The 26,223-nt window shown below is 48.0% G+C and overlaps 1 protein-coding gene across 8 annotated transcripts in view; it reads right to left on the bottom strand.

Annotated features, from left to right (window-relative positions):
• Window positions 1-6,114: 6,114 nt before the first annotated feature.
• Window positions 6,115-26,223, bottom strand: part of ADCK1 (aarF domain containing kinase 1) — a 161,724-nt gene continuing 141,615 nt past the window's right edge. For 5 of the 8 annotated variants that reach the window (XM_055361091.2, XM_004055523.5, XM_019010236.4 and 2 more), the window contains 4 exons: window positions 15,470-15,619; window positions 14,115-14,312; window positions 8,355-8,548; window positions 6,115-6,847 (listed from right to left, as the gene is read on the bottom strand). In XM_055361091.2, coding sequence (XP_055217066.1) covers window positions 6,676-6,847; window positions 8,355-8,548; window positions 14,115-14,312; window positions 15,470-15,619 — 714 coding nt within the window. In that variant the 3' untranslated portion in view covers window positions 6,115-6,675. Of the gene's footprint in view, window positions 6,848-8,354; window positions 8,549-14,114; window positions 14,313-15,469; window positions 15,620-25,551; window positions 25,643-26,223 lie in introns of all 8 variants that reach the window. The other 3 variants (XM_019010237.4, XM_031001993.3, XM_031001990.3) reach the window with 2 other exon arrangements.

Raw genomic sequence — 26,223 nt, 5'->3', positions numbered from 1 at the left:
TATCTGCAGCTCTTAGTTTCCAAAGCGCCTTTTAATTTGGGAGTAGCCAGCCTCTCCTAATCTCAAAGAGGTGCTGCCTAATGCCCACAGGTGGGGTTCATGAGCTGCATTTCTTCCTTCTCTGGAAGACACCTGGAAGGGGTGAGAGCCTGAAGCAGGAGTCCCAACCCTGACTGGTGAGCATTAAAGAACAAAAGCAGTAAGTCATGTTGATATCTTGTTCTCTGGATAGGATGCAATGAGAGGGCCACTTTCACCTGTCTTGTGTTTGTTTCAAAACCCCTAACCCAGTCGAATCACGAGAAAACACCAGACAAACTCAAACTGAGACACATTCTACAAAACACCTGAGCAGTACTCTTCAAAAGTGTCAAGGCCATGAAAGACAAGGAGAGTCAGACAAACTGTCACAGATAGGAGGACACTAGGCAGACATGACAACGGAATGCCAGGGGGAATCCTTGATGGGGTCCTGGGACACAGAGGACATTAGTGAGGAAATTGATGCAATCTAAAGACAAAACACAATTATAAAAAAATGCCTGGCCCCTGGCCAGGTGCAGCCGCTCAGACCTGTAATCCTAGCACTTTGGGAGGCCGAGGCGGGCAGATCACTTGAACCCAGGAGTTCAAGACCAGCCTGGGCAACATAGCGAGACCCCATCTCTAAAAAAAAAAAAAAAAAAATGCAAAAAAAAAGTCCAGGCATGGTGGCACATGCCTGTAGTCCGAGGTACCTGGAAGGCTAAGGTGGGAAGATCACCTGAGCTCAGGAGGTCAAGGCTACAGTGAGCTGTGATCGCACCACTGCACTCCAGCCTGGGTGACAAGAGTGAGGCCCTGTCTCAGAAAGATGCCTGGCCCCAATTCAAACCAATTAAATCAGAATTGTGAGCATTTGAAGCTTTCCAGGTGGTTGCTCTGGGCAGGGAGGGTTGAGAACCATAGATCAGTGATTTTGAATCCAAGTGTGAGCATCAGAATCCCCAGGAAGGCTTATTAAAACAGATGGGTGGGTCTCCCCCAGAGTTTCTGATTCAGTGACTCTGGAGTGAGGCCTGAGAATTTGCATGTTTCAACAAGTTCCCAGGTGATGAGTGTGCTGCTGGTCCTGGGAACACATGTTCAGAACCACTGACCTAGATCCTTGCAATTCAAAGTATGGACCAGCAGCATCAGCATCACCTGGGAGCTGGTTAGACATGCAAAAACCTCAGGCCTCATCCCAGACTCACTGAGTCAGAACCTGCATTTTAACAAGATCCCAAGTTATGCATTTATGCATGAAAATCTGAGAGGGATTGCTCTAGAATGAACGTGCAGGGAGAGGGAATGAGAAAATAGGAGCTGAAATGGTAGGGGTCAGGGAGGCTTAATATCCATCATTTCACCAGTCTTAAGAGTCTATCCTTTCTTCTCGCACACAGGAAAGTGAAAAATAGGAGCAAACATCAGAGGAACTCTGCAATAATCAAGCCAAAAGCAGAAATGGGCAGAAAAAGCCTTCACTGCCCCCAGCAGTGCTGGCCAGGAGCACAGTGACCTGGCTGGGAGGGTGTCCTACCTAGCTGATGGCAGGGCTGAGGTAGCTTCTGCAGAAACCAAGCAAACCAGGCCAGGAGGTACTGACTGCAAGGAAAAGGACACGGCAGGTAGAGTCCAGGGTTTAACATTTACCCTTCCAAGGGCTGATCCTGTCCTTCCTTCAGTAAAGGAGTGAAAACCAAGTCAGCCTGTGCAGTCCTATAATAGACTTTGCTTCCCAGGAAGGAAAGAGTGGGAGAGACAGGGAGAAGGAAGCAAGGAGGAAGGGGACAAAAAGGAAAAACAGGAAGAAGGGCAGAGGCTTTTTGAACAAATGGCTCCTTACCAAACCGCTTTTTTTTTTTTTTTTGCAATGGAGTTTCTCAATTCTTGTTGCCCAGGCTGGAGTGCGATGGCGCCATCTTGGCTCACTGCAACCTCCGCCTGCCAGGTTCAAGCGATTCTCCTGCCTCAGCCTCCCGAGTAGCTGGGATTACAAGCACCCCACCATGCCCAGCTAATTATTTTTGTATTTTTAGTAGAGACGGATTTTCACCATGTCAGTCAGCCTGGTCTCAAACTCTTGACCTCAAGTGATCCACCCTCCTCAGCCTCCCAAAGTGCTGGGATTACAGGCATCAGCCACCACCCCCAGCCCCAAACAGCTTTTACCGAAATGCTTTGTGGACTTAAGGCTTGTAGGGTGGGCTGCGGCGGGGGGTGGTGGTGGGGGGCGGGTGACAGGAGCTGGTCTTCCCACAGTTCCCATTTGACAAGTTACCAGTGGCAGTGGCACCCGGTCACTCGGCACTCAGGACCTCTCTTTAAATATGGGCCCTCCTGATCTAGCCCAAGAAATAGCACTGCTCCACTGGGGCAGGCTGCCAGGAAGACACCACCCTCTGTGGTTCTTTCATCCTGTTGAGATCATACGTGATCACCAGCTCCCAGCTTGGATCCTAGCTCCTCGTGGCTGCTACACTCTTCCTAACCACTTAAGTCCAAGTGCCACTCTGTGTGACTCCACTTAAGACACACATTTGCCTAAACTGAGGGCTACTCCAAACCTCCCAACAAATTCCATTGCCCAGGATTTGCTGGGGTGCCTCTTGGAGCCACTATGTTTTCTGAGATAATATTAGGTGCTAGCAGTTTTAGAGCCCTGCAGCTGTGGCAGCAGGGCCCTGGGCATCCTGTAATGCTGAAACAGATCATCTCTGATCTTGAGAGTAGGCTAGGAATACTGCGGAAGTTAACCTGATGACCAAGCAGCACCTCATGACAGATGAGAGCATGTGCCGCTTTTTAAATACACAGATTTCAACACCCCTGAAAAACACAAAGAATGGTGCAATTCTGTTTCTTATTTTTATTTTTTGAGACAGGGTCTTGCTCTGTCACCCAGGCTGGGGTGCAGTGGCACAATCTCAGTTCACTGCAACCTCCACCTCCCGGGTTCAAGCGAGTCTCCTGCCTCAGCCTCCAGAGTAGCTGGGGAGGTGTCAGGCAGGCACCACCATGCCTGGCTAATTTTTGTATTTTTATAATAGACCTTGCTTCCACAGCAAAGTCACGCGCCACCATGCCTGGCTAATTTTTGTATTTTTAGTAGAGATGGGGTTTCACCATACTGGCCAGGCTGGTCTCGAATTCCTGACCTCGTGATCCACCCACCTCAGCCACCCAAAGTGCTGGGATTACAGGCATGAGCCACCATGCCCAGCCAAATGGTACAATTCTAAATACTTGCATGCTTATGAGCACTGTATCATAAGCCAGGACATCTACACTTACATATCTGAGAGGCTCTGGACCAAATGGGCCAGGGTCAGAATTCCTCTTCCCTCCACCTAAGAAGAGGGAGGAGGAATAATAGCTGTGTTGCCTAAATCAAAGAGGCCAACAACTAGATTAAATAAGAAGTATCCACCTGTTAAGAGAAAACATTCATCAAAACTGGCGATGCCTTGCAGAGAGACATTATCACTGCTGGGGGGTGGGGGAAGTTGCAGAATTTTGTTGAAAAGCACCAAACCCAAATCAATGGCCAGCCCTCACGGCAAATTCCACAGGAGAGAGAAGAGATCAGTGCAAAGTTCACCCGAGTGTTTCTGAACTGCAGAACAAGATCCAGGAGAGAGGGTTCTCCTATGGATTTGAACTCCAGAGATGACTCCTCCCAAGCCAAGTAGAAGGCCCAGGACAGCAGCCAGTCAATAAAAGCTTACCACAGCCCCAGGATAAGTCAAGAACACACCACAGTGGTTGTCAAATAATAAAGAATTTGCCTGGTCTTTGTGCTGGTTCCTCTAAATCCCTGGAAACTCCCAAGGGATAGGAATGTCTGTTATTCATGGTGTGCCCCTTGTGGCACACCTAAGTTTATACTAACTAGATGACTTTGAATGGGGGCAAGATCACCCCAGCCTCCTCTAGGGAGGGGAAAGAAACTGGAGATTGAGTTCCTTTAATGTGGCCCATAAGTCAATCAATCATGCCTGTGTAATGGGACCCCAATAAAAACTCTGAACACTGAAGCTTGGTGAACACATTGATGTGCCAAGAAGGTGATGCCCCTTAATCCCATGGGGAGAGGACACGGAAGCTCTGCACTCAAGACCCTCCCAGATCTCCCCTGTGTGGCTCATGTGGCTGGTCCTGAGTTGTATCCTTTATATTAAAAGTGTAATTTCAAGTAGAGTGCTTTCCTGAGTTCTGTGGATCATTCTAGCAAACTATCAAACACGAAGGGGCTATGGGAATCCCCAAATTTGTAGTCGGTCAGAGGTACAGGTGGTCTGGGGCCCCCCACACCTGAAGCTTGTGGCTGAAGTGAGGGCAGTCTGGTGGGGAACTGTGTCCTCAAGACTGCAGAGTTTGCACTAACTGCAGCTGGTTAGTGTCAGAACTGCACTGCAGAAATGTAGTGGTCCAGGTCCATCCTGTCTGAGGCCCTGGGTAACATCTGGTGGTGGTCTGCATCTTCCAGGGCTTTTGCCTTCTTTACCCATCTACTTCCTCCCCTTACCCTACTCCTGTAAATCCAATTTCCTCTGAATTCAGGACATTTGAGACCCAAACTCAGGCATATAAGACAGCCCAAGGAGCAAATGTATTCCATCTCTACAGCACTGTATAATTTAAAAGAAAAAAACTAAAAACCATAGGCCACTACTCAGCAGCTGTGTGACCACAAGCAAATTACTAAACCTCTCTGAGCATTGGTTCCCACCTCTGTAAGATGAGGCTAATAACCCCTCCACCACAGAGGTGATGGGACAACTCAATGATGTAACATATTTGCAGAGCCTAACACAGACTCTCACATATGGAAGGCACTCAGTAAACATCTACCTCCTCCCTTGCTATCTTCACACAGTCCCATACTCCCAACTCTTCTTGCCTCTCTGCTCACCCCAGCTAACTGTTCTGGGTGCTGGGCCCACTGGCACCATGCTGATGTTTTAGATCCCAGGACAGCAGGAAGCCAACCATTACACATACCCAAACTAAAAAGCAAGTAACCATGCCCTTGAACAGAAAGGACATTTATATTTACTTCAGTGGCTATAAAAGACACCATAAAATATACTATGCAGCACACATCCTCATGATTAATAATCAGATATTGCAAATTATACTCTCAGGTCCCTGGTGCATCCAACTGGTCACTAAGAACAATTAATTCTTTCGGGAAATAAAAGGATTGTGAATTGTCACTGATCACTGAAAAATCTGCTTGCTGTACTATGAATAAAGAGTACAGAAAATTAGGCTCAAATTCAGGATTTTTGCCCTTGTGAATTGTGTGAAGTAAGATCAGAGAGGCTCAAATACAATTACTGTCCGTGAAAGCAGACAGTAGGACCTGCCAAAGACAAAGACATGGGAATTAGAGCAGGAGCTTAGGGATGTCCAAGAAACAGAAGCAGACAACCAGGCTTGGGGGAGAGGCAGTGCTGGCAGCAAGCAATGGGGTAGAAACACAGAAGTTTCCCAGTGAAAACCTAGCCACAGTGACAGAGGTTTCAGCAAGAGGACTAAGGTCTCCAGAAGGACTGGGGGGAGACAAGTAGAATTCCAGGCCTAAAACTGGGGCCACTGAATGAGAACCAAAGGGATAAGTCAGGAAACAGTAGAACAAGGTTGGTACCCAGGTCACAGAAAAACAAGGTCCAAGGTTTCAGCTGAGCCTCTGAGTTCCTGGCCTTGGGCTTCTTAACTCCTCCAACCAGAGTCTGAGTCTTGCAAGGTAAGAGAAACCCCCAAGAAGCAGGAAGTGGCCCCATAGTGGAAGTGGCCCCACAGGTTAGAAGGATTACAGGAGCAAGAAGCCAAGCAGAAGATCACACCAATACTCGATTCAGGTCCACTCTGACCTAATGGGCATTGTAGGTGAACTCCCAACCCATAAGGAAAATCCCACCAAACAGCCCCTGGCCTTCTGTTCCCTAGATCTCCTTGAGAAACCCTGAGGAAGCAGCAACCAAGAGGAACCATAAGCCCTTGGCGAGGACCATGAGCATATTCTGGAAGGGCACGTGCCTGGGGTCAGGTGGGAGGCCAGTGAGTTATGATGGACAAACCCTGCAACCTTGAAGGAGTTTTTATTGAAACACAGTACAGAAAACACCAAAGGTCACTGACAGCAGTGAGCTCATAGCTGTAATGGAGTTGGCCCCAGATGCCAAACCACCTTGCTGAGGTGTGACTTCCTCTGGAGGGTGACATGGCAAGGAAAGGGAAGGTGTTCTCTGTCAAGTTCAGAGACCATGTTCACCTCCAACAAAATCACACTCCCTACAAGTTCAGTGTGCCCCCAGTGGCACCCGTGGCACATCTTGACAATGGGAAGGGTTAACAGAAGTAGTGGGGACATCCAACCCAATGGCACATACCAGGAATGGGAATGTAGGCTGCTGAGTCTTCTTGGAGAAGAAGAGAGAGCTATGCCACAGTTCAGCTTGTGGGCCCTGAGACAAGGGCCACAGTGTGCGGAGAGGATTCCAAAGGAGGAGGAGGATGGTGACATGGACAGTGACTCTGGGGCTGCGGGCCACGATGTGGCAAAAATGGAGCAGCTGGGTGGAGGCAAGATGAGGGGCTGAGGAGTGGAAAGACACCAGAATGGGGCAGGGAGAGCAATTCCACTCAGAGTGGAGCAGGGAACAGCCAGCATATTAGGGCCAAGACCCGGTCAGCCAGCTTCAACCCCTTCACACGCAGGATGAGCTCATGGAGGTTGATCTGCCATAAGTTGAAGGCCTCGCTGAAAGAGATCTGGGTCCTTCTGAAGAATGAACAGGTATTCTTCTTCTTGTGCCTGGAAGAAGGGAAAGAAAAAAGGAGAAAAGAGATAAAGAGGCAAGAAACACTAGCTCTGTATCATTTAGAAAAACTAAAGATGGTGGCTTTGGCCAACTCACCAGCTCCCTGCCCCTAGGGACTACTCTTGGATACAGGATCATACTATACCACTACCCAATCGGGAGCCAGAGGAAATCAAATATTTCAAAGGAGTTTTTCAAATAAGTGGAATAAACAAAAGCAGTTGTTTCACAGGGCATCAATGGTCTAATAAACCCATTGGGTAGAACATTCCAATGTTTCTTTCTCCAAAAGCAAAGTAAATGTATGCCAACCAAGAATCCCCCAAACTCAAAAATAGTCAAAGCCTTTCCAAACTTTCTAAGGATAAGAATCACTTGGAAACCTGGTCAGGTGGTCCTGGGAGGCAAGGCCATTATGAATTCAGCCCAGCTCAATCCCTTCTGCACCAACAAAAGGACATGATGAAAACTGGTGTTTATAATGATGACCTATTCAAGACTTCATTTCCTGAACCCTCAGAGGAAGAATAAATCAAAGTTGGCCCTTTCAGTATGCAGTATATTATGCTGTAAACTAATTCAATATTTGATAGTGGGTACGTGATATATGTGGTCAAATCTCCTTTCACCAGATAGGTTCCCAGAATGGCCCATTCCCAGTATGGAAGGGCTGGAAATTGAGCATCATCTAGGCTTTCTCTCTTGAGTGAGAACAATCATCCAGAGCGTGGCCCTTCCGACGTATTCATCACACTCAGTAATAGAGCCTGAAACCCTCTTTCCTCTGGAACTAGCTCCCTGAGGAAGCACACTTCTCTTCCTCATTAATGCCCAAAGGTGCTGAGGCATCTAAAAAGATCTGAGGTTGGACATGGTGGCTCATGCCTGTAATCCCAGGACTTTGGGAGGCCAAGGAAGGTGGATCACTCGAGGTCAGGAGTTCAAGACCAGCCTGGCCAACACAGTGAAACCCCGTCTCTACTAAAAATATAAAAATTAGCTGGATATGGTGGTGGGCGCCTGTAATTCTAGCTACTCGGGAGACTGAGGCAGGAGAATCGCTTGAATTCGGGAGATGAAGGTTGCAGTGAGTCAAGATCACACCACTGTACTCCAGCCTGGGGGACAGAGTCAGACTGTGTCTCAAAAAAGAAAATAAATAAATTAAATAAATAAATAATTAAAAAGATCTGAGATCAAGAGAACCTGAGTCACAGTCTCACCTACAGGACAAAGAGCACTGGCCTGGCTGACAAGTCCCAGGACCAATTAGTGGAGAGATACACATCAGGGCTTCCTGACCTCAAACTTGGGATACTTAGATGGGGCTGAGACTCTCAGAAAACATTTCAAACTTTAACTTTTACTGCAGGGAGATCTGGAAATTGGGAAGCTCAGGCAGGGCCCTGTAGAGTGGTGGGGAAAGGTGGCAGCAAAAGCAGGACCCCTGGGGCAGGCCAGGGGGCTAGGAGGGGAGGAGAGGGAGGAGCCCACACTCACTCAGCTAGCGCTCTGATGCAGCAACGTGACATGTTGAGAAAGGAGCTGGCGCTGGCGCGGGTGCCCAGGGCGGCCTCAATGCCACGCAGCAGGTCATTGGTCTTCAAGATGAGCAGCATCTGGCGCGGCACGTGGTTGAGGAGATGGCTGATCTGGGGGAGGTAGTTGGCCGCGTTGTTGCGAATCTCTAAGTCCTGAGGCAGCAATGGGGCAACAGAAACAGATGGTTGGTATGGGCAGTGGGGCCAGGGGTGGCAGGGGTCTGGCAGGCTGTGACCAGAGGACTGCAAAGAAGCCCCAGGAGGGAGCTTCAGGCACCGCTGTCTTGGCACTGCTAGGAGCACTCCCCATAGAGAAGTCTAGCACAAGGCACTGTTAGCCTGACAAACCCGGAAGGGGATGTCTCAGCCAAACTTCTAGGAAAGCGTTGGATGTGACACAGTATACATTGAGAGAGACCAGGTTATTCTCCAAGGCTTTTTCACTGGCTGCAATTTTAGATCAGGTCTGGAAGGACCCCCAGAAGCCAGTACCAGCTGAGTCTTGTCTCCTACCCCTCCAAGCCTAGCTCAGGCTGACCTGACTTCAACCCAACTCCAAAGTCCTGCCCCATAGCCTGCACCCTGCCAGACCATGCTGCTGCTCACACTCCATTGCTTACCACTGTCCTCGCATGAGAGCCAGTCTCATCCCACCTGTGGCCCAAGGTCTGATGCCCTGGCCTAGGATCCAGGATTAGCCCTTCATGCTGGTCATCGCCACAGCCCTTGACCTACCTGGTCTTTAAGTTTGGGGTCTGGCCTCCCCACGATCCCTGTCCCTACACTCTTCACAGCTCTAGGCAGATAAATGCCCCCAGCCAAATCCTAAATATAAGTGTGGTTCTGACCCCTTTTCAGTCTCCATAGACATGATGATGATGGTGACGATAAGCACCATATATTGAGCATTTACTAAAGAAGCCAGGCACTTTGACAATGTTGGCACGTATTAATTGATTTAATCCTCACAACAACCCTATCGGTGTATTATCCCCATTTAAGATGAGGAAACACAGGCATTGAGAAGTTAAGTGCTAGTAAGTGGTGAGATGGGACGTGAACCCAGGCAGTCCAGCTCCCGAGCCTGTGCCCTCACCATCTGGCAATACCACACCTCCTCACCTCACCGCAGGACTCCACGACTCTGGGTAAGTCCTCTAATCTCTTTCAACTTAGTGTCCTCACCCAAAAATTGGGAATGCCAATACCCTCTGTGCCCGCCTCCCAGCAGCACTGGGAAGGTCACCAGAGATAAGGTCTGAGGAAGCAATCAGTGCCAAGTCATAATGAGGAGACCCGGGGTGCTGCTGAAAGGCTTTACCACCCCACTCCTCTCCGAAGCAGCAGGGCTGTCAGTCCTTTCAGGAGCACGTGTGCGCTGCTGAGAACAGAGTCACTGCAAAACTTGAAATGTCTTGAACTGCCTCTCAGGCAGGAACTATCAGACTGGAACATCTCAACACAAAGCCAGACCTCAAGAGGCACCTATGGCCACAGCTACAAGTTCCCTGCTCACCACAGGGACCCCCCCTCTCAGCACAGTCAGGACTGGCCTGGCAACAGCCTCTCAGCTCCTTCAGTCACCCAGGCTACTACCGGGGGACAGCTCTCAGAGCAACAGAGTCTCCAGCTAAGACACATCCTGATGGTGGGTGTCTGCAGTAGACCCTGTTGGGTATCTACCTAAGTCTTCACCCCAATCTCCTTTATTAAAAGAACCCAGGCTCACACCTGTAATCCTAGCACTTTGGGAGGCCAAGATGGGCAGATCACGAGGTCAGGAGTTCGAGACCAGCCTGGCCAACATAGCAAAACCCCATCTCTACTAAAAATACAAAAGTTAGCCAGGCATGGTGGCATACACCTGTAGTCCCAGCTACTCAGGAGGCTGAGGCAGGAGAACCACTTGAACCCGGGAGGCAGAGGTTGTGGTGAGCTGAGATCACACCACTGCACTCCAGCCTAGGCAACAGAGTGAGACTCTGTCTCAAAAAAAAAAAAAATTTTTGTTCACTTGATCCCTTGGGGTCATGCTCCATAGGGAGGTGCAGCCCCTCCCTGGCCCCAGCAGGGAATCTGGATTGAGTTCAGCCAGGGCTAGCTCTGAGCTCTCAGCCCCTTGCCACATGACTGGTTTAGGCATGGACACGTGACCTGCATCAGCCAATGAGGTAAGAGGAAGCTGTTGGAGGAGGCCGGCACTTCTAAAAAAGTTTCTTGCTCTTAAATGATATAAGGAGACATAGCGCCTTATTTCTGCCTCTAGCCACACTGAATGAAGATGTAAAGCTTGGAACCACACAGTCATCTTGAAATTGTGGTGGAAAGCCCAGAGAATCACAAGTTAGCCCAGGGACCTGAATTTGTTGATCCACTGAGCTAACCCACCCATCTCCAGGCTTCTTGTAGGAGAGAGAACAAATTCCTTATGTTTAAGCCACGGTTAGTTGGGGAAAACATTCTCCTTCATACAATGTTGGAGGTTCCCCTAATCCTCAATGAGAGCAGGGCTCAGAAAGACTGAGCCTGTGGATCCCTGAGACCAGGCTGACCTGGAGTAGCTAACTTTATGATCTATCTGGGTTGTCCAAAGTGAGCAAATGGAGGAAGTGTCTCCAGAACGTTCACAAATGGCCCTCTACCAGACCCAGTCCCAGGATGGCAGGGACCTTATAAAAAGATATACAAGACGGGGTCTTTGCCTTCCAAGTACTCACCACATAGTTGGAGAGTTAAGGCGTGCAGACAAATAACTACAAGGGGCATGGTGTACTTGCCTTGTTAGTAATACAAGTATTAAGGGGTGACTTTTGGCAAAGGTGATAAGAACAGGCTTTCTGGAAGAGACAAGACTTTTTCAAAGGACTGGCATTTAAACTGAGTGTCTTTATCAATAAATAAGAATGCAAAAACAGGCTGGGCACGGTGGCTCATGACTGTAATCCCAGCACTCTGGGAGGCCGAGATGGGTGTATCACAAGGTCAGGAGATCGAGACCATCTTGGCCAACATGGCGAAACCCCATCTCTGCTAAATATACAAAAATTAGCCGGGTGTGGTGGCACATGCCTGTAATCCCAGCTACTCAGAAGGCTGAGGCAGGAGAATGGCTTGAACCTGGGAGGCAGAGGTTGCAGTGAGCCAAGATTGTGCCACTACACTCCAGCCTGGACAAGAGAGAGAGACTCTGTCTCAAAAAAAAAAAAAAAAAATGCAAAAACAAAATTCTATCTTAGTTAATAAAAACAAATATACTGAGAACCTAGTACATGCCACGTGACCTCATCCAGGCCTGAGGTTTTAAATATCACCTTACCCTGAAGACTCTTAAATTTGTATTTTAAGTCTAGACCTCTTCTGTGAACTCCAGTCTTAGCTGCCCATGACATCTCTACCTGCTCAAGAGAACCGTTGACTACCCCACCCCAAATATGTCCTTCCCAGTCTTCCCTACGACAGGAAGTAGCACCATCCCCCACCATAAAACTCATCCCAAAAAGCTATGATGCAGCCTTGGCCCTGCCCTTTCCCTCCTCTCCACATCCAACCCTACAGAAACTCAATCTTACTTCCAAAACACACCTTGGCTCCACTGCCTCTCTCCATCTCTGTTGCCACCAGTGCAGCCTGAGCCCCTGTCATCTCTCAACCTGGAGTCCCGGCCTAGGCTCCTAAATGATTGCCACCACTCATCTCACCCCACTCGAGAGAGATACTTAAAAAGAGCAAGCCTGGGCATCTCCCTCTCCTGCTCAGAGCCTATCAAGGGCTTTGTTTTGTGCTGAGAATTAGTTGGAACATCTTCCCATGGCTTTTAAGACCCTGCGTGATGATCTTCCTGCCCACGGCTCCTCCGTCTTCTCATCCCACCGTCCTCCTCACCATGCTCTGGGCCATACCAAACGCTTTCTTTCCCCTTGGCTTGAGTGTGCCTGGAATGTGTCCTTCAAGTTCTTCCTGGAACTGGTGCCTTTCTTGTCCTTTGGGCCTCAGCTGAAATGTCACCTCCTCAAGCCAGGTCTTCTCTGAATGCTGCCCCGCCCCCTTACTCACAGCACCCTACTTGTTTCGTCCAGGGCACTGACAACCTGCAATTATTCCATTCACCTGTTTGTTCACTTGTTTACTGTCTGTCTCCCTCAACCAAAGTGTAAATTACACAGAAGGCCTGTCTGCCTGTTCATCATGGGATCCTCAGCTCATACCCACAGCCCAACAAAAACAAATGTTTGTCAAAAGAACGAACTTCAGGAACTATGGGTAAGCACTTTACATGCACTGTCAATAAAGCGGAACTTATCCTTATCATCCCTATCCCTATTTTACAAAAGAGGAAAATTGTCTGTCTTCCTTTGAGATGACGGGCTTCAAGGCTGTAGAAGCCGAGAGTTGGTCATCATCTTTGCCACCAAGCTTGCTGGAGAAGGATGTCAACTTGGAGGAAAGCGGAGCCAAGAGATGGGGACGGATGGTCTCTTTGATGACATCATTTGAGAATCTGGATCTAGCCATTCCCAAAGCTGCCTATCACAAAGCAGCTTACAGGGTAAGCAGCTTACCCTGAGGCTCAAAGAGGTGATGAGGACCACCCAAGGTCACACTGTAAGGAAGAGGAGGCGCTGGAGCCCAGGGCTTTCTGACTGCACAGGCAGAATCCTGTCCCTGATGGTGAGCAGGGGCCTCAGCTGGAGCCCAAGGCCATCCCCCACGTGGATTCAGGCAAGTCTAAGTGGGTCTGGCAAATTAATAGGCTGTGAAGACAGCAGCCAATTCTGGAGGCTGGAAAAGCCCTCTGGAAGGGAGCCCACCCTGAGCCAGGAGGAATGAGCTCGCCCCCATAAGCTTCTGTCGTGCAAGCAGAGGCGGGTCTGAGTACCGGGTGGAGGTGCTCCCGATGTGTCTCCTAGCCCAGACTCCATGAGACTCTTGTCTAGGTGAAATAGAGAAATGAGCTACAAATAATGACCACAAAAAAGCTGCTTTAGCCTGGCCAACATGGCGAAACCCGCCTCTACTAAAAACACAAAAATTAGCCAGGCATGGTGACGTGCACCTGTAGTCCCAGCTACTCAAGAGGCTGAGACAGGAGAATCGCTTGAACCCCGGAGGCAGAGGTTGCAGTGAGCCGGTATCATGCCACTACACTCCAGCCTGGGTGACAGAGCGAGACTCCATCTCATTAAACAAACAAACAAACAAACAAAAAAGTCTGCAGACAATGAGATGAGCACCCCTGCTTGAGTGCCACCTGAGAAGTGAAGGGCTCTCTCAGCTTGGTGCCTTAGAGGAGCCATGTGATGGGAGACAGTGCCAGGCAGGACACAGCAGAAGTACTGCCAGATTTATTTAAGAGATAGTCCCTAAGGATTCCCAGAGGTCTTGTGGGAGAACTTGGGGAAGGCCTGGAATCTAGTGTGAGCAGGTCAGAGCTAAAGCCACAGAAGTCTGAGTTATTATGGGTAATGTGCCCCTGTTTCCTCCAGACTGATAAGACTTGGAGGGGAGCTCGGGAGGTATCACCCCCTTTCCCTCCTTCCATCCAGGGCATTATTTCTCCTTGTCTTTCTCTTCTTGTCCAATATAGCTCCAATTCTTCCCCTCCCCCAACACACAGCCCACCAGTCTAGACTCTTAGACCTTACTTGGAAGGGGCCCACAGGCCACCTCTAGCCCTGCCTTCTGCATTTAGGAAGAGGCAGGGCCTGGAGGGGCCCCCTACCTCAGTGGCAGTGACGGGAGCTTGGCTGATGCCTCTGTTGACGGAGTCCCACGATCGCGCCGTCAGCATGCAGGCAAACAAGGGGTAGAGATCCCCAGCTCCCAGTCGCTGGCTGTACTCCTTCACTCTCTTCATGTCAGTCCAGATCAGAGACTGCCAGAGGTGGCAGTAATTCACACGGAATTCTTCCGTGAGCACCTAGGGTGGAGGTGGCAGCGGTGGGACCTAAGCCTCATCTCCCCACCAAAGGCCCAAGTCCCTGGCTGATGCCAACCATTGCAAAAGACGACGGTGAGGACTGTGCCTTCCCACGACATCTGTTTCTCCCCTAGAGCTCTGCCATCCCTGAAGCTTCAAGTTCAAAGCGACTCTTTGGCAAGCCTTGACCCTGAGTGGTAGTGACTATTAACTGCCCAACCAAGTCTACATTCTCCTCCTCTTCCCAGGTACAGCCTCCTTTCTCAGCCTCCCTCAAAGTTAGATGTGGTCCTCAGCATGAGCCCAACTGACGGAATGTGGCAGAAGCTCCACTTCCAGGCCTGGCCCACAGAAACTTTCCCCTGCAGTCTCCTCCAAGCCCTCACCCTGCCACCAGCTGCCAGCACCATCACCTCTGGTGAGGCTTGGGAGGCAGAGCCTGGCAGTCTCCTCCACCCATCCAGGACTGGCATGTGAGCAAGCAATTAAGCTTCTGCTGTATCTGGGCCATCATTTTGGGGCCACATGTGAAAACAGCTAGCCTACCCTAAATTAATGCATTCTACTTCGTTAAGCCTTTCAGAAGAGGCCAAGATTCTGGGATGTGGGATCAGGTCACTGAGAGAAGGAGCAGAATCCCCTGGGGCCCAGATTGGCAGTGAACTTCCCATCTTCCAAGTAGGAGCTCCTGGCTCCTTTGAACCAGATCTGCATCCTGAGGACACAGTCTGAGGCCCTCCAGCCCCTACTGGCTGCCTGCCCCCTTTCCCACTAGGTAGTATATCCTCAGTAGGCCTAAACATGTAGTTACTCCTTTCCCGTAAAGTCCCAGCTCATGCAGAGGACAGCTCACTTCTGAGGATCCTTGCTGGCCTGGGGCTCCATGGGAAAGTATAATCTAACATACAAGCCTATTTCCATCTACTCCTCACAATAGCCTGTAAAGGGGGTACCATCACCCTCACCTTCATGAGGAGGCAGCTGAAGCTCTGAGAGCTCTGTGACAGTGACTTGCACAAAATGACAGCTCCAAGGGAGAGGGCAGGGTCCTTTCCAGCTACCCTCGCTATCTCCCTCCCGGTTTTGCAGCTAATGAGAGTGGTCGGCAGACTCTAACCCCAGAGGCCCCAGGGCTGGGTAACAAAGGCCTCTTCTACCTGGTAAAGCCCATGGTCCAACAGGACAATCTCCGCCTTTCCCGTGCCGGGGTGCTTCCGCACCAGTACATTGCCGGGGTGGGGATCGCAGTGCACGAAGCCATTGACGAAGATCATCTCACTATACATCTTGCCCAGGTGGCGTGAGATCTGAAAGAGAAGAGGGGCAGGTGGGAGCTCCTCTCCACTCACATCTATCTGAGGGACCTCTATCTGGTCTCTCAATGTGGTCACTTTTAAGGGGAGGCCAGAGAAAATCGGTGGGCCAGAGTGGTTGTGGTGGGGGTGATTGTTTGAGATGACATACTTTTTGAGTTTAAGATTTCTTAACTTTAGCTGCACCTTAGAATCATGAAACCATGTGGGCGGTACAAGGCACCAGTATTTTTTAAAGTTCGAGGTGATGTGAACATGTGATTAGGTAGGAGAACTGCACTCTCCACCTCCCACACCCGCCCCTCCACTTGTCCCCCATTTCTCTCCTCCATACCCTTTTATCAGTCCTTCTCCATTTTCCCCCAAAGCTGAGAATGGGCTGAACAGCTGGGCTGAGGGAGTCATTCCACTCACCCCTTCTCCAAAGAACAGGGTGGGGGGGCTGAGGATCAGGAGCAGGTGACCCCACCGCCTCCTCTGGGGCTGCCCCACCTGCTCCAGGCCTGTGCTAGGTGGACCCAGAGTCACAGGCCCGCCTCCCCTCTCCCTGCTCCCCTCCCTGCCAGAGCCCAATGCTAATCTGATTTATGATGTCTGCACAGAAGAAATGACACTAGAGAAGCCGTTTAAATCATCCTGTCACTGCTGCTCTCCCTGACGAGGCAGTCTTCTTATCTCTAGTCCCTTTTTTATTAAAGCTAAAAGCCTCTTCCCAGCTAAGGAACAGCTGCTGAATAAAGCCAGACCTGGGCCCATAGAGGGTCTGTTGACAGGTTTCCAGGGAACAAAGAGATGCTCGACCCAGAAAGCTGACACGCCAGGACACAAGCTGCCCTAGGCAACCCTCTCAGCCTCGGCTAGACCCCATGGTCATTAACAAACCTAACCTGGTCAGAGGGGAGAGAAGCTGGGGCCCGCGGGTGGGGAACACAGGATTGGGATCTTAAAAATTCTCCTCTTCCCCCAGCCTACAAAGTCCTACCTGACCAGGCCCTGCCTCCTGCCTGGTCTCATCTCACACCACACTGACATTCCAGCCATATTCACTCTTTCTCTTCCCCAGCAATCCCTGTGCTTTCTGGCCTCAGGGCCTTTGCACATGCTATTCCTGCTGCCAGGAGCATTCTTGCCATCTCCCCTTCACCTGGCTTACCCTCTCTCTTCCTTCCCATCCCAGATCAGCATCACCTCTCTGAGGAAGCCCTCCCCGGCCTCCCAGGCAAAATGAGGTTCGCTCGCCATACATTCTCAAAGGCCTTTTCTTTCAGGGCACTAGCTCACTATTTGTGTGATTATTTGATTAATGACCATCTATCCCACTATCATAAACTCCCAAGATAGCAGGGACTCGCTCTGCTTTATTAAACAGCTTTGTTGAGGTATAATATATGGACCACAGACTGGGTCTATTATGTATCCACTTGCTTGTAACAGTGGCAAACACGTGACTATGACTCTGCGTTCAACATGAGTGAGACCCTCATCTCTCTGTTTTCCTAAGATGCTGTGGTTCCTGCCTCGATGTTTATTCTAACCCCATTAATCTCCTCTGAATCCCAATCAATTATAATTTGCCCCAAATTAAATCATCAAGAATGACCCTACTTTAGTAACAACCAGCTGACATCCTTATTAGCCTCCCAAAGGTAGGGACAATTATGATCCTCATTTGCAGATGTGAAACTGATTCATCAAGGTTTAACTTACTCATGGCTAGAAAAGGGTCGAGCCAAGATTCACAGCAGCTGACCCCGCAGCCTTCTAGTAACTGCTATTCTATGCTGGCTTGCACCCACTTCTGCACTTTTCAATCGAGCGCTGTGACCTTAAACAAGTTCCTTATGCCATCAGCTTCAGTAAAATGGAAATAATAATAGTCCCACTCTCAGGGGTCACTGGGAAGGTAAACGAGAATGCCACGGTGCTGTGCCCTGGTGACTCTCATAAGCGCCCCCGATTCCTCATAACACCCCCTGGAAGGTGAGCAGACTAGCTTTCATCGTACATTTATAAGAGGTGAAGAGATGTAAGACACTATGCCCGCTACCACGCCAGCCCTCCAGCTCCTGCCATTTTCCTGGGGTGAAACAGACATCCCAGTACTCAGTGTCTGTTGGCCTTAGGAGCAGGACTTTGCCCCAGGTCAAGTTCTCAGACTCAGGCTGAGATGCCAGATGCCCCAGGGCCACCACTGTCTGCTTCCTTGGAGAGGGGGCCCCCAGCCAGGGCTGGTCCTGGGTGGGCCAGCAAGTCAGTCCCCATCTCGATGCCACCAAGAACCTCTTCTGTGAGGCTCTTTGGAGCTTCATGGAGCCATGCTTTGAAAGGCTGTATCTGCCAAACCAATTGCATTTATTAAGTAATCATTCATTTTTATTTGTCAAGGACGCATATAAGGTCCAATCAGGGCTCCTGATCAGCCCAAGATAAGCAGTGCAGCCAGACTGAGCTGACAGAATTCCAGCCAAAAAATGAGAGAAATGACATTTCATTTAGTCTGGGCAGGCCTGTCATGGGGAGATGTATGATCTCCCTTAAGCTTTCTGAAATATTGCTAATCGCTCTGGGCCCCCTATTACTACATTGAAAGATGGCCCCTAAGGGTCTGGGGGCTCAGGATTGGAAGCCCTTGCCTCTGAGGAGTGAGCTGCTGCTGGTGGGGTTGGGAAGGGTGGGGGCTGCCAATTGCTGCTCATATCCACATGAGAAGAGCCACCAGAGTGGCCCGCTCCATCTCAACACCCCAATCCACCTGCCTCCAACTCGTATCTTTCCATTTGGGGCTGTTCCTAATGTTTGTTTTAACCAGATTTCACCAGCATAGACAGCGACAGGAGGGGGAGTCCCTGCCAATGGCATGGTTCTGTCACTCTGGGCATGGGAGATCTGGGGATAAGGCACCTCTCTTCTCAGTCTGGGTCCAAGTTCCCTTAGCAGCTACGTGGGACTAACCCCACCTGCTCTACTTGCTCACAGAGCAACCTTGAGATTCAATGTCAAAATAGGATCACATATGAGAAAGCACTTTACACACTATAAGACACACACCACAGTTTGTTTTTCATGCAGTAGCTTAACTTTTTTCTTTTCTTTTTTCTTTTTTTTGAGACAGAGTCTCACTCTGTCGCCCAGGCTGGAATGCAGTGGCCCGATCTCAGCTCACTGCAAGTTCCGCCTCCCAGGTTCACGCCATTCTCCTGCCTCAGCCTCCCGAGTAGCTGGGACTACAGGTGCCTGCCACCACGCCCGGTTAATTTTTTATATTTTTAGTAGAGACAGAGTTTCACCATGTTAGCCAGGATGGTCTCAATCTCCCTGACCTCTTGATCTGCCCTCCTCGGCCTCCCAAAGTGCTGGGATTACAGGCGTGAGCCACCGCGCCTGGCCTATCATTTTTAACTTAGAAAAAATACATACCCACTATCACCCTCAAAGCCTAATTTTCAAAGTTTAAAGCACGGCTCATATAAATATAGAATGTGTGCCAGGCATAGTGGCCCACACCTATAATCCCAGCACTTTGGGAGGCTCAGGAGGGATAATTGCTTGAGGACAGGCATTTCAGACCAGCCTGGGCAACATACCAAGACCCCATCTCTAAAGAAAATTAAAAATTCAGCCAGGTGTGGTGAAGCATGCATATGGTTCTATCTACTTTGGGTGGCTAAGGCAGAAGGATCACTTGAGCCCAGGAGTTCCAGGCTGCAGTGAGCTATGATGGCACCACTGTACTCCAGCCTGGGTGATACAGCGAGATCTTCTCTCTAAATACATAAATAAAAAGTAAAACTAAATAAATACAGAATGAACATGTGTCAAAGTTTTTTTAACTCGTTAATAAGGGGGCAAGTCCACATAGCCAAAGTAAGACTAAGCAAAAAGAACAAATCTGGAGGCATCACATTACCCAACTTCGAACTATACTACAGAGCTATAGTTACCAAAACAGCATGGTACTGGTATAAAAATAAGCACGTAGACCAATGGAACAGAATAGAGAACCAAGAAATAAAGCCAAATTCTTACAGCCAACTGATCTTCAACAAAGCAAACAAAAACAAAGTGGAAAATGACACCCTTTTCAACAAATGGTGCTGGGATAATTGGCTAGCCACATGTAGAAGAATGAAACTGGATCCTCACCTCTCACTTTATAAAAAATCAACTGAAAATGGATCAAAGACTTAAATCTAAGACCTGAAACCATAAAAAATCTAGAAGATAACATCAGAAAAACTCTTCTAGACATTGGCTTAAGCAAAGATTTCATTGCCAAGAACCCAAAAGCAAATGCAACAAAAACAAAGATAAGTAGACAGGACTTAATTAAACTAAAAAGCTTCTGCACAGCAAAAGAAATAATCAGCAGGGTAAACAGACAATCCACAGAGTGGAAGGAATCCATAGAGTAGGAGAAAATATTCACAGCTATGCACCGAACAAAAGACTAATACCCAGAATCTACAAGGAACTTAAACAAATCAGCAAGAAAAGAACAAACAATCCCATCAAAAAGTGGGCTGAGGACATGAATAGACAATTCTCAAAAGAAGATATACAAATGTCCAACAAACATATGAAAAAATGCTCAACATCACTAATGATCAGGGAAATGCAAATCAAAACCACAATGCAATACCACCTTACTCCTGAAAGAATGGCCATAATCAAAAAATCAAAAATAATAGATATTGGCATGGATGTGGTGAAAAGGGAACACACTGCTGGTGGGAATGTAAACTAGTACAACAACTATGGGAAACAGTGTGGAGATTCCTTAAAGAACTAAACGTAGAACTACCATTTGATCCAGCAATCCACTACTGGGTGTCTATCCAGAGGAAAATAAGTCATTATTTGAAAAAGACACTTACACATGCATGTTTATAGCAACACAATTCACAATTGCAAAAATATGGAACCAGCCTAAATGCCCATCAACCAACAGGTAGATAAAGAAAACGTAGTATACATAGACCATGGAGTACCACTCAGCCATAAAAAGGAATGAAATAATGACATTTGCAGCAACGTAGATGGAATTGGAGACCATTTTATTCTAAGTGAAGTAACTCAGGACTGGAAAAACAAGTATCATATGTTTCCACTTATAAGTGGTAGCTAATCTATGAAGACGCAAAGGCAAAGGCATAAGAATGATACAATGAACTATGGGGACTTGGGGAGAAGGATGAGGGATAAAAGACTACACATTGGGGCCTGGCGCGGTGGCTCACGCCTGTAATCCCAGCACTTTGGGAGGCAGAGGAGAATTGCTTGAACCGAGGAGATGGAGGTTGCAGTGAGCCAAGATCACACCATTGCACTCCAGCCTGGGCAACAAGAGTGAAACTCCATCTCAAAAATAAATAAATAAATAAGGGGGCAAGTAAGATGGTAGAGCTGGTTCAAAGAGAATTTTGCGGAAGTAGGTGTTTATAGGCATTTAAACAGGAATAAGAGACTAAGGTTTCTGGATTAGCTGAAAAACAGGTTACTGTTCTATGAGGCATAAAAAAAAGTCACAACCTTTCAGGTTATCTTTTATACTAGACAGAAATTATTTGCATCTCTACTGGATAAGATCTTCAAGTTGATGTATGACCAGTCTGTGCCTTTAATTAATTGTCAATAGCAAAGTCAAACAAAAGTACATTTCCCTAGATATTAAAATAAATCCTCTAGGGAGCTGGTTGAACAATGCCCAAGAATGTCACACCACACTCTCCTGGCCTTATTTCTAAGTGTTGGATAACAGCTCTTAGAGTTGTGTTAGTCTTTCTAGGAACTGAATTTCCCAGAAGAGGGAAGCCAGCCCCCTCCTACTCAGAGGCATTGAGGAGCAACCTAAGGCCATTACTGGGCACACGACCCTCTCTCCCTTCTATAATACATTATGTGTCTTGCTTAAGAACAGATCATTGTGTCCCTAACACTGCCCCATGCCCTGTGAACGGTGGCATCTGCATAATGACAGGATGCACCATCTTTTTAGAATGGGGCATGATAGACACATCTGACAGTAATAACCTAACTTAAGCAGACAATTAAGGCAGACACACCTGACTTAACTTCAGAAATATGGGTTGCTAGGTGAAGGTTGCTGAGGACAGGGTACTAAGTGAAAATACGATCTGAACTGCATGCTTTTTACAAGTGGTGGTGGTTTTCCTGTCCAGCCTGCTGCCACTGAACTATCTTCTAAGTTCCCCCATATAAACCATTTGTTTAAATCTATGTTTCACTCACCGTCTCTTCTTCGGCCTCTTGAACCTGGTGCCATCCCTACCGAAGTTGACAGGGGTCTAGCATGACAAATAATGTTGGCTAACACACTATACCGGGCACCATGCCAGGCACTTTACACTAACAGATTCAGCACTCACTGCCATCCTCTGCATTAAACAGGTGAAGGAATCAGGACACAAAATAGAAAGTTCGGTCACTTGGTCGGCAGTTAGTCTAAACCTAGGAGCACTGGCTCCAGAGAACAGGCCTCAATCGCCCCGTTATCCTGCCTCTCCACTCACAGGGAAGCTCCTCCTGGAGACAGAGACTGCACCAAAGACGTCTGAACACCACCCCACTCCAACCCCAGAAGCCGGCAAAATGTTCCATTTTGAAAAAAAGAGTCTCAGTGGGAAATCCAGGACTGTCAGCTAACCAAAACCACACTGTTAACTAAAGCTACAGTACAGTGCCATTTAGAAAAAAAAAGTCAATGAGAAATCTTTTAATTGTTCCACATAAAAAGAATGTGCCTTTCACGATAAGTGATTTCAGTTATTATGCAATGCCTTTATTCTCTAACAGTAGGGAGGGGAAAAAAACCAGGAATCTATAAAAAGACTGAGTAGAGAATTAATTTAGTAAATAATATTTAAATCAATGAGTTATTTTGGGACTTTTCTCAAAACTTGAATTGGCTAAAAGTACTTTAATTATTCTATAATTACATGGATTAATTTATTCCCACCCTCAAGAGAAAATCTATTCATGTTCCTGGGGGGCGTCTTAAAAGAAAGGCCAAGATCTCTGAAGGAAACAGGGGGTTGGTGTTACAGGATATTGATAATCACATGAGTAGCCTGATATTAACTATAAGGAGGTTAATCATTCAAACTCTCTCTGCCTTTCCTCCAGTTTCTGCCCAGGCTTTTTGAGGCATAACAGCTTGAAAGACTAGACCAGACCTAGAGCTTTTAAAAAAAAAAATACAGAGTCTCACTCTGTAGCCCAGGCTCAAGTGCAGTGGCACCATCATGGCTCACTGCAGCCTCGAACACCTGGGTTCGAATGATCCTCCCACCTCATCCTCCAGAAAAACTGGGATTACATGCAATGTGCCACCATGCCCAGCTAATTTACTTTTTTGTAGAGACGGGGTCTCACTATGTTGCCCAGGATGGGATGGTCTCAAACTTCTGGCCTCAAGTGATCCTCCCACTTCAGCCCTGTCCAAAGCACTGGGATTACAGGTATGAGCCACTAGTGCTGGCCCTAGAGCATTTTACCATAATCTCCACCCCTGTCCCCAGGAACCACCTTTGGGATTTGTAAGCCTCGATTAAAAACAGCTGCCCAGCATGGAGTCCAAACTTGTGGAGCAATCTTGGACTAACATGGGTGGAGCAATCTTGGACTAACAAACGCTGAGGTGGAGTCTGTAAGCGCAAAGGTGCTGGGAACCTCTCTGACCACACATGGTGTCAGGAGAGATAGTGAGGAAGAAAAAGAGGGGCCTTGTGAGGCCGAGGCAGTCAGATGGCTTGAGCCCAGGAGCTCAAGACCAGCCTGGGCAACATGGTGAAACCTCTATAAGAAATACAAAAATTATCTAGGCACGGTGGCGTGCACCTGTAGTCCCAGCTACTCCAGAGGCTGGGGTGGGAAGATCACCTGAGCCTGGGGAGATCCAGGCTGCGGTTAGCTGAGATCATGCCACTGCACCACAGCCTGGGTGAGAGTGAAAACCTATATGAAAATAAATAAATAAATAGAAAGAAGAGATGCTGAGTAAAATCACAGGAAACTGGGAAGTTATTCTCATGTTGGAGCTTCTAGGTACCTAGTGAAAGCTTCTCTAGGTTAGGATTGAAAAGGAACATCACAGAGAGGCATGGCATGGGGTATTTAATGAGTCTCTCTGGCTAGAGAGCCTGCTCAAGTCTCTGGCCAGAGACATTCATTAAAGTTACCCAGATACCAGAGCAGGTGGGAGGGGTCCTAGGGACCTTGGCTATGGGAAGACACAGAGAAAGGGAGGAAAAGCAGAGACATCTGGCATCTCTGGCCTTGGACAACAACTCAGTCCAAAGAAATACTTTCCTGTCTTTCCACCTTACCTGGGTCAATATGAAAAACGGGGAAAGGGTTTCTTCCCTACATGTTTCCCCCATCTTTTGGCACATAATGTACTACTAGCACCACATGACACCACAAAATTCCAAGGGGTGGAATTCAGCATAATTCAACATGTGATGAGGACATATGCTGGGCCTGGCACCATACCAAGTGTTCTGTTTCAGTCATCAAACGATCCAGTGGGTTACTCTCTTGTATCCCACTTTACAAAAGGTAACTGGGGCTTCAAAAGGGTGAGTAGCTTCACCAAGGTGGCACAGCTTATAAGTAGCAGAGCCAACACCTGAATCCAGGAAGGCCAACTCCACAACAACACAGTTACCCACTCCTGACACCTTTGCTGTGGAGGAAATAAATTTCCAGGAACTCATCTCATACACCTGGACCCCTCTAATATCCCTGAGCTCTTTTAAAGATTTGGTCCTTTTGTCCTTGCGATAGTTTGCTGAGAATGATGGTTTCCAATTTCATCCATGTCCCTACAAAGGACGTGAACTCATCATTTTTTATGGCTGCATAGTATTCCATGGTGTATATGTGCCACATTTTCTTAATCCAGTCTATCATTGTTGGACATTTGGCTTGGTTCCAAGTCTTTGCTATTGTGAATGGTGCCACAATAAACATACGTGTGCATGTGTCTTTATAGCAGCATGATTTATCACTCATAGTTGGGAATTGAACAATGAGAACACATGAACACAGGAAGGGGAACATCACACACTGGGGCCTGTTGTAGGCTGGGGGTAGGGGGGAGGGGGGAGGGATAGCATTAGCAGATATACCTAATGTTAAATAACGAGTCAATGGGTGCAGCACACCAACATGGCACATGTATACATATGTAACTAACCTGCACGTTGTGCACATGTACCCTAAAACTTAAAGTATTAAAAAAAAAAAAGATTTGGTCCAAGAAGCAATGAAGGGATGGACAATGGAAGAAGATGTTTTCTTCTGGTGATTTTGCTGGAAGGTCTTCATGCCTCCGCAGCTGCTCTATGTTGGTCTGGGCATCTTCTACCAGAGAGCCAGACAGGCCCAGCAGGGGAAAAATGACACTGAGCCAAAATGCAAATGTCCTATTCAACTGGAGGTGGTGACAAGGGGAAAGGTAGAAACTTCAGCATGGCTTTTACAGTGGGGGTAAGGGGGGTTCACCATATGCTTAATAGATGACTATTACCCAACTCCAAGTCTTTATACTCAGAAAATAGAGGTAAGTGGGCAGGAAGGGGAGCAAAGAGGATTCTCGAAGATTCTATGGAGGAAGACATGCCTCTGTGAACCACGAACTCATGAATTATAAGTAACAGTAACATTGTTTTTCCAAAACTTCACAGTTTGCAAAATTCACACAATGACCCTATGCAGTAAGTGATGTTATCTCTCCAACTGCATAGATGAGAAAACTCACACTCAGAGGATGTTGCTTACACAAGGGCACCAGCCAATACACAATCTCAGGAGCCCTAACTTTGAAACCCTCTGCTCTTCCCACCCAGGACCCAACCTCTATAAAGCCTCACCCAGCCCCACCCTCTCCCACACTCTGCTCACACCTCTATTATAGCAAGTGCACTCAGTGCTTGCACATGGTAGCTGCTCGAGAAATCATTTGCTGAAAGCAAATGTGAGACCTTTTCGCTGCTCCTGCAATGACACAGAATGGAATTAAGAACTACTAGAAGAAGCATAGCAAGGGCTTCTGGCTAAGCATGGCAGGTGGAACCCAGGCCACGGACTCTACTCCTTCACAAACCCCACTAAAGTGACTCTAAAAGTAGTAAAGAAGGCAAAGACCCCACCACAACAAGAAAACAATAGAGAGGCAACAACAGAAGGCAAAGTGAGATAAGCAATATTGTGTTTGCTGCAGGGAGCTACTGAGAAGTGACTCAGCAGGCTAGAAAACACGGACCCCTAAGCTGGCAATAGGAGAGCTTTATAATTATTACTGCTGAGCCTCAAGCAGGCTCAGAAACTGAGGGACTCTGGCACCTATGAAAATGAGATTTGGGGGTTCTGAAAAAGAAAGATTAATTGAAAGACTTTAAAAGTACCAGCTAAACCCCCAGATCCCCACCCGACCCTGACAGAAGATGGAGACTGATGCTCTGGGAACAGACAGGCTCTGCAGGCTGCACCACACACCAGCAGCACCACCCCAAGGACAGGGGACTGAACCTAAGTCCACATAATGACCACTGAGGAGCTCTGGCACTCTCGCCTCC

This window comes from Gorilla gorilla, chromosome 15 (assembly GCF_029281585.2).
Source record: "Gorilla gorilla gorilla isolate KB3781 chromosome 15, NHGRI_mGorGor1-v2.1_pri, whole genome shotgun sequence".
NCBI lineage: Eukaryota > Metazoa > Chordata > Mammalia > Primates > Hominidae > Gorilla > Gorilla gorilla.
The sequence above is the reverse complement of the archived record's forward strand: the minus strand, read 5'-3'. Positions and strand labels throughout refer to the sequence as shown.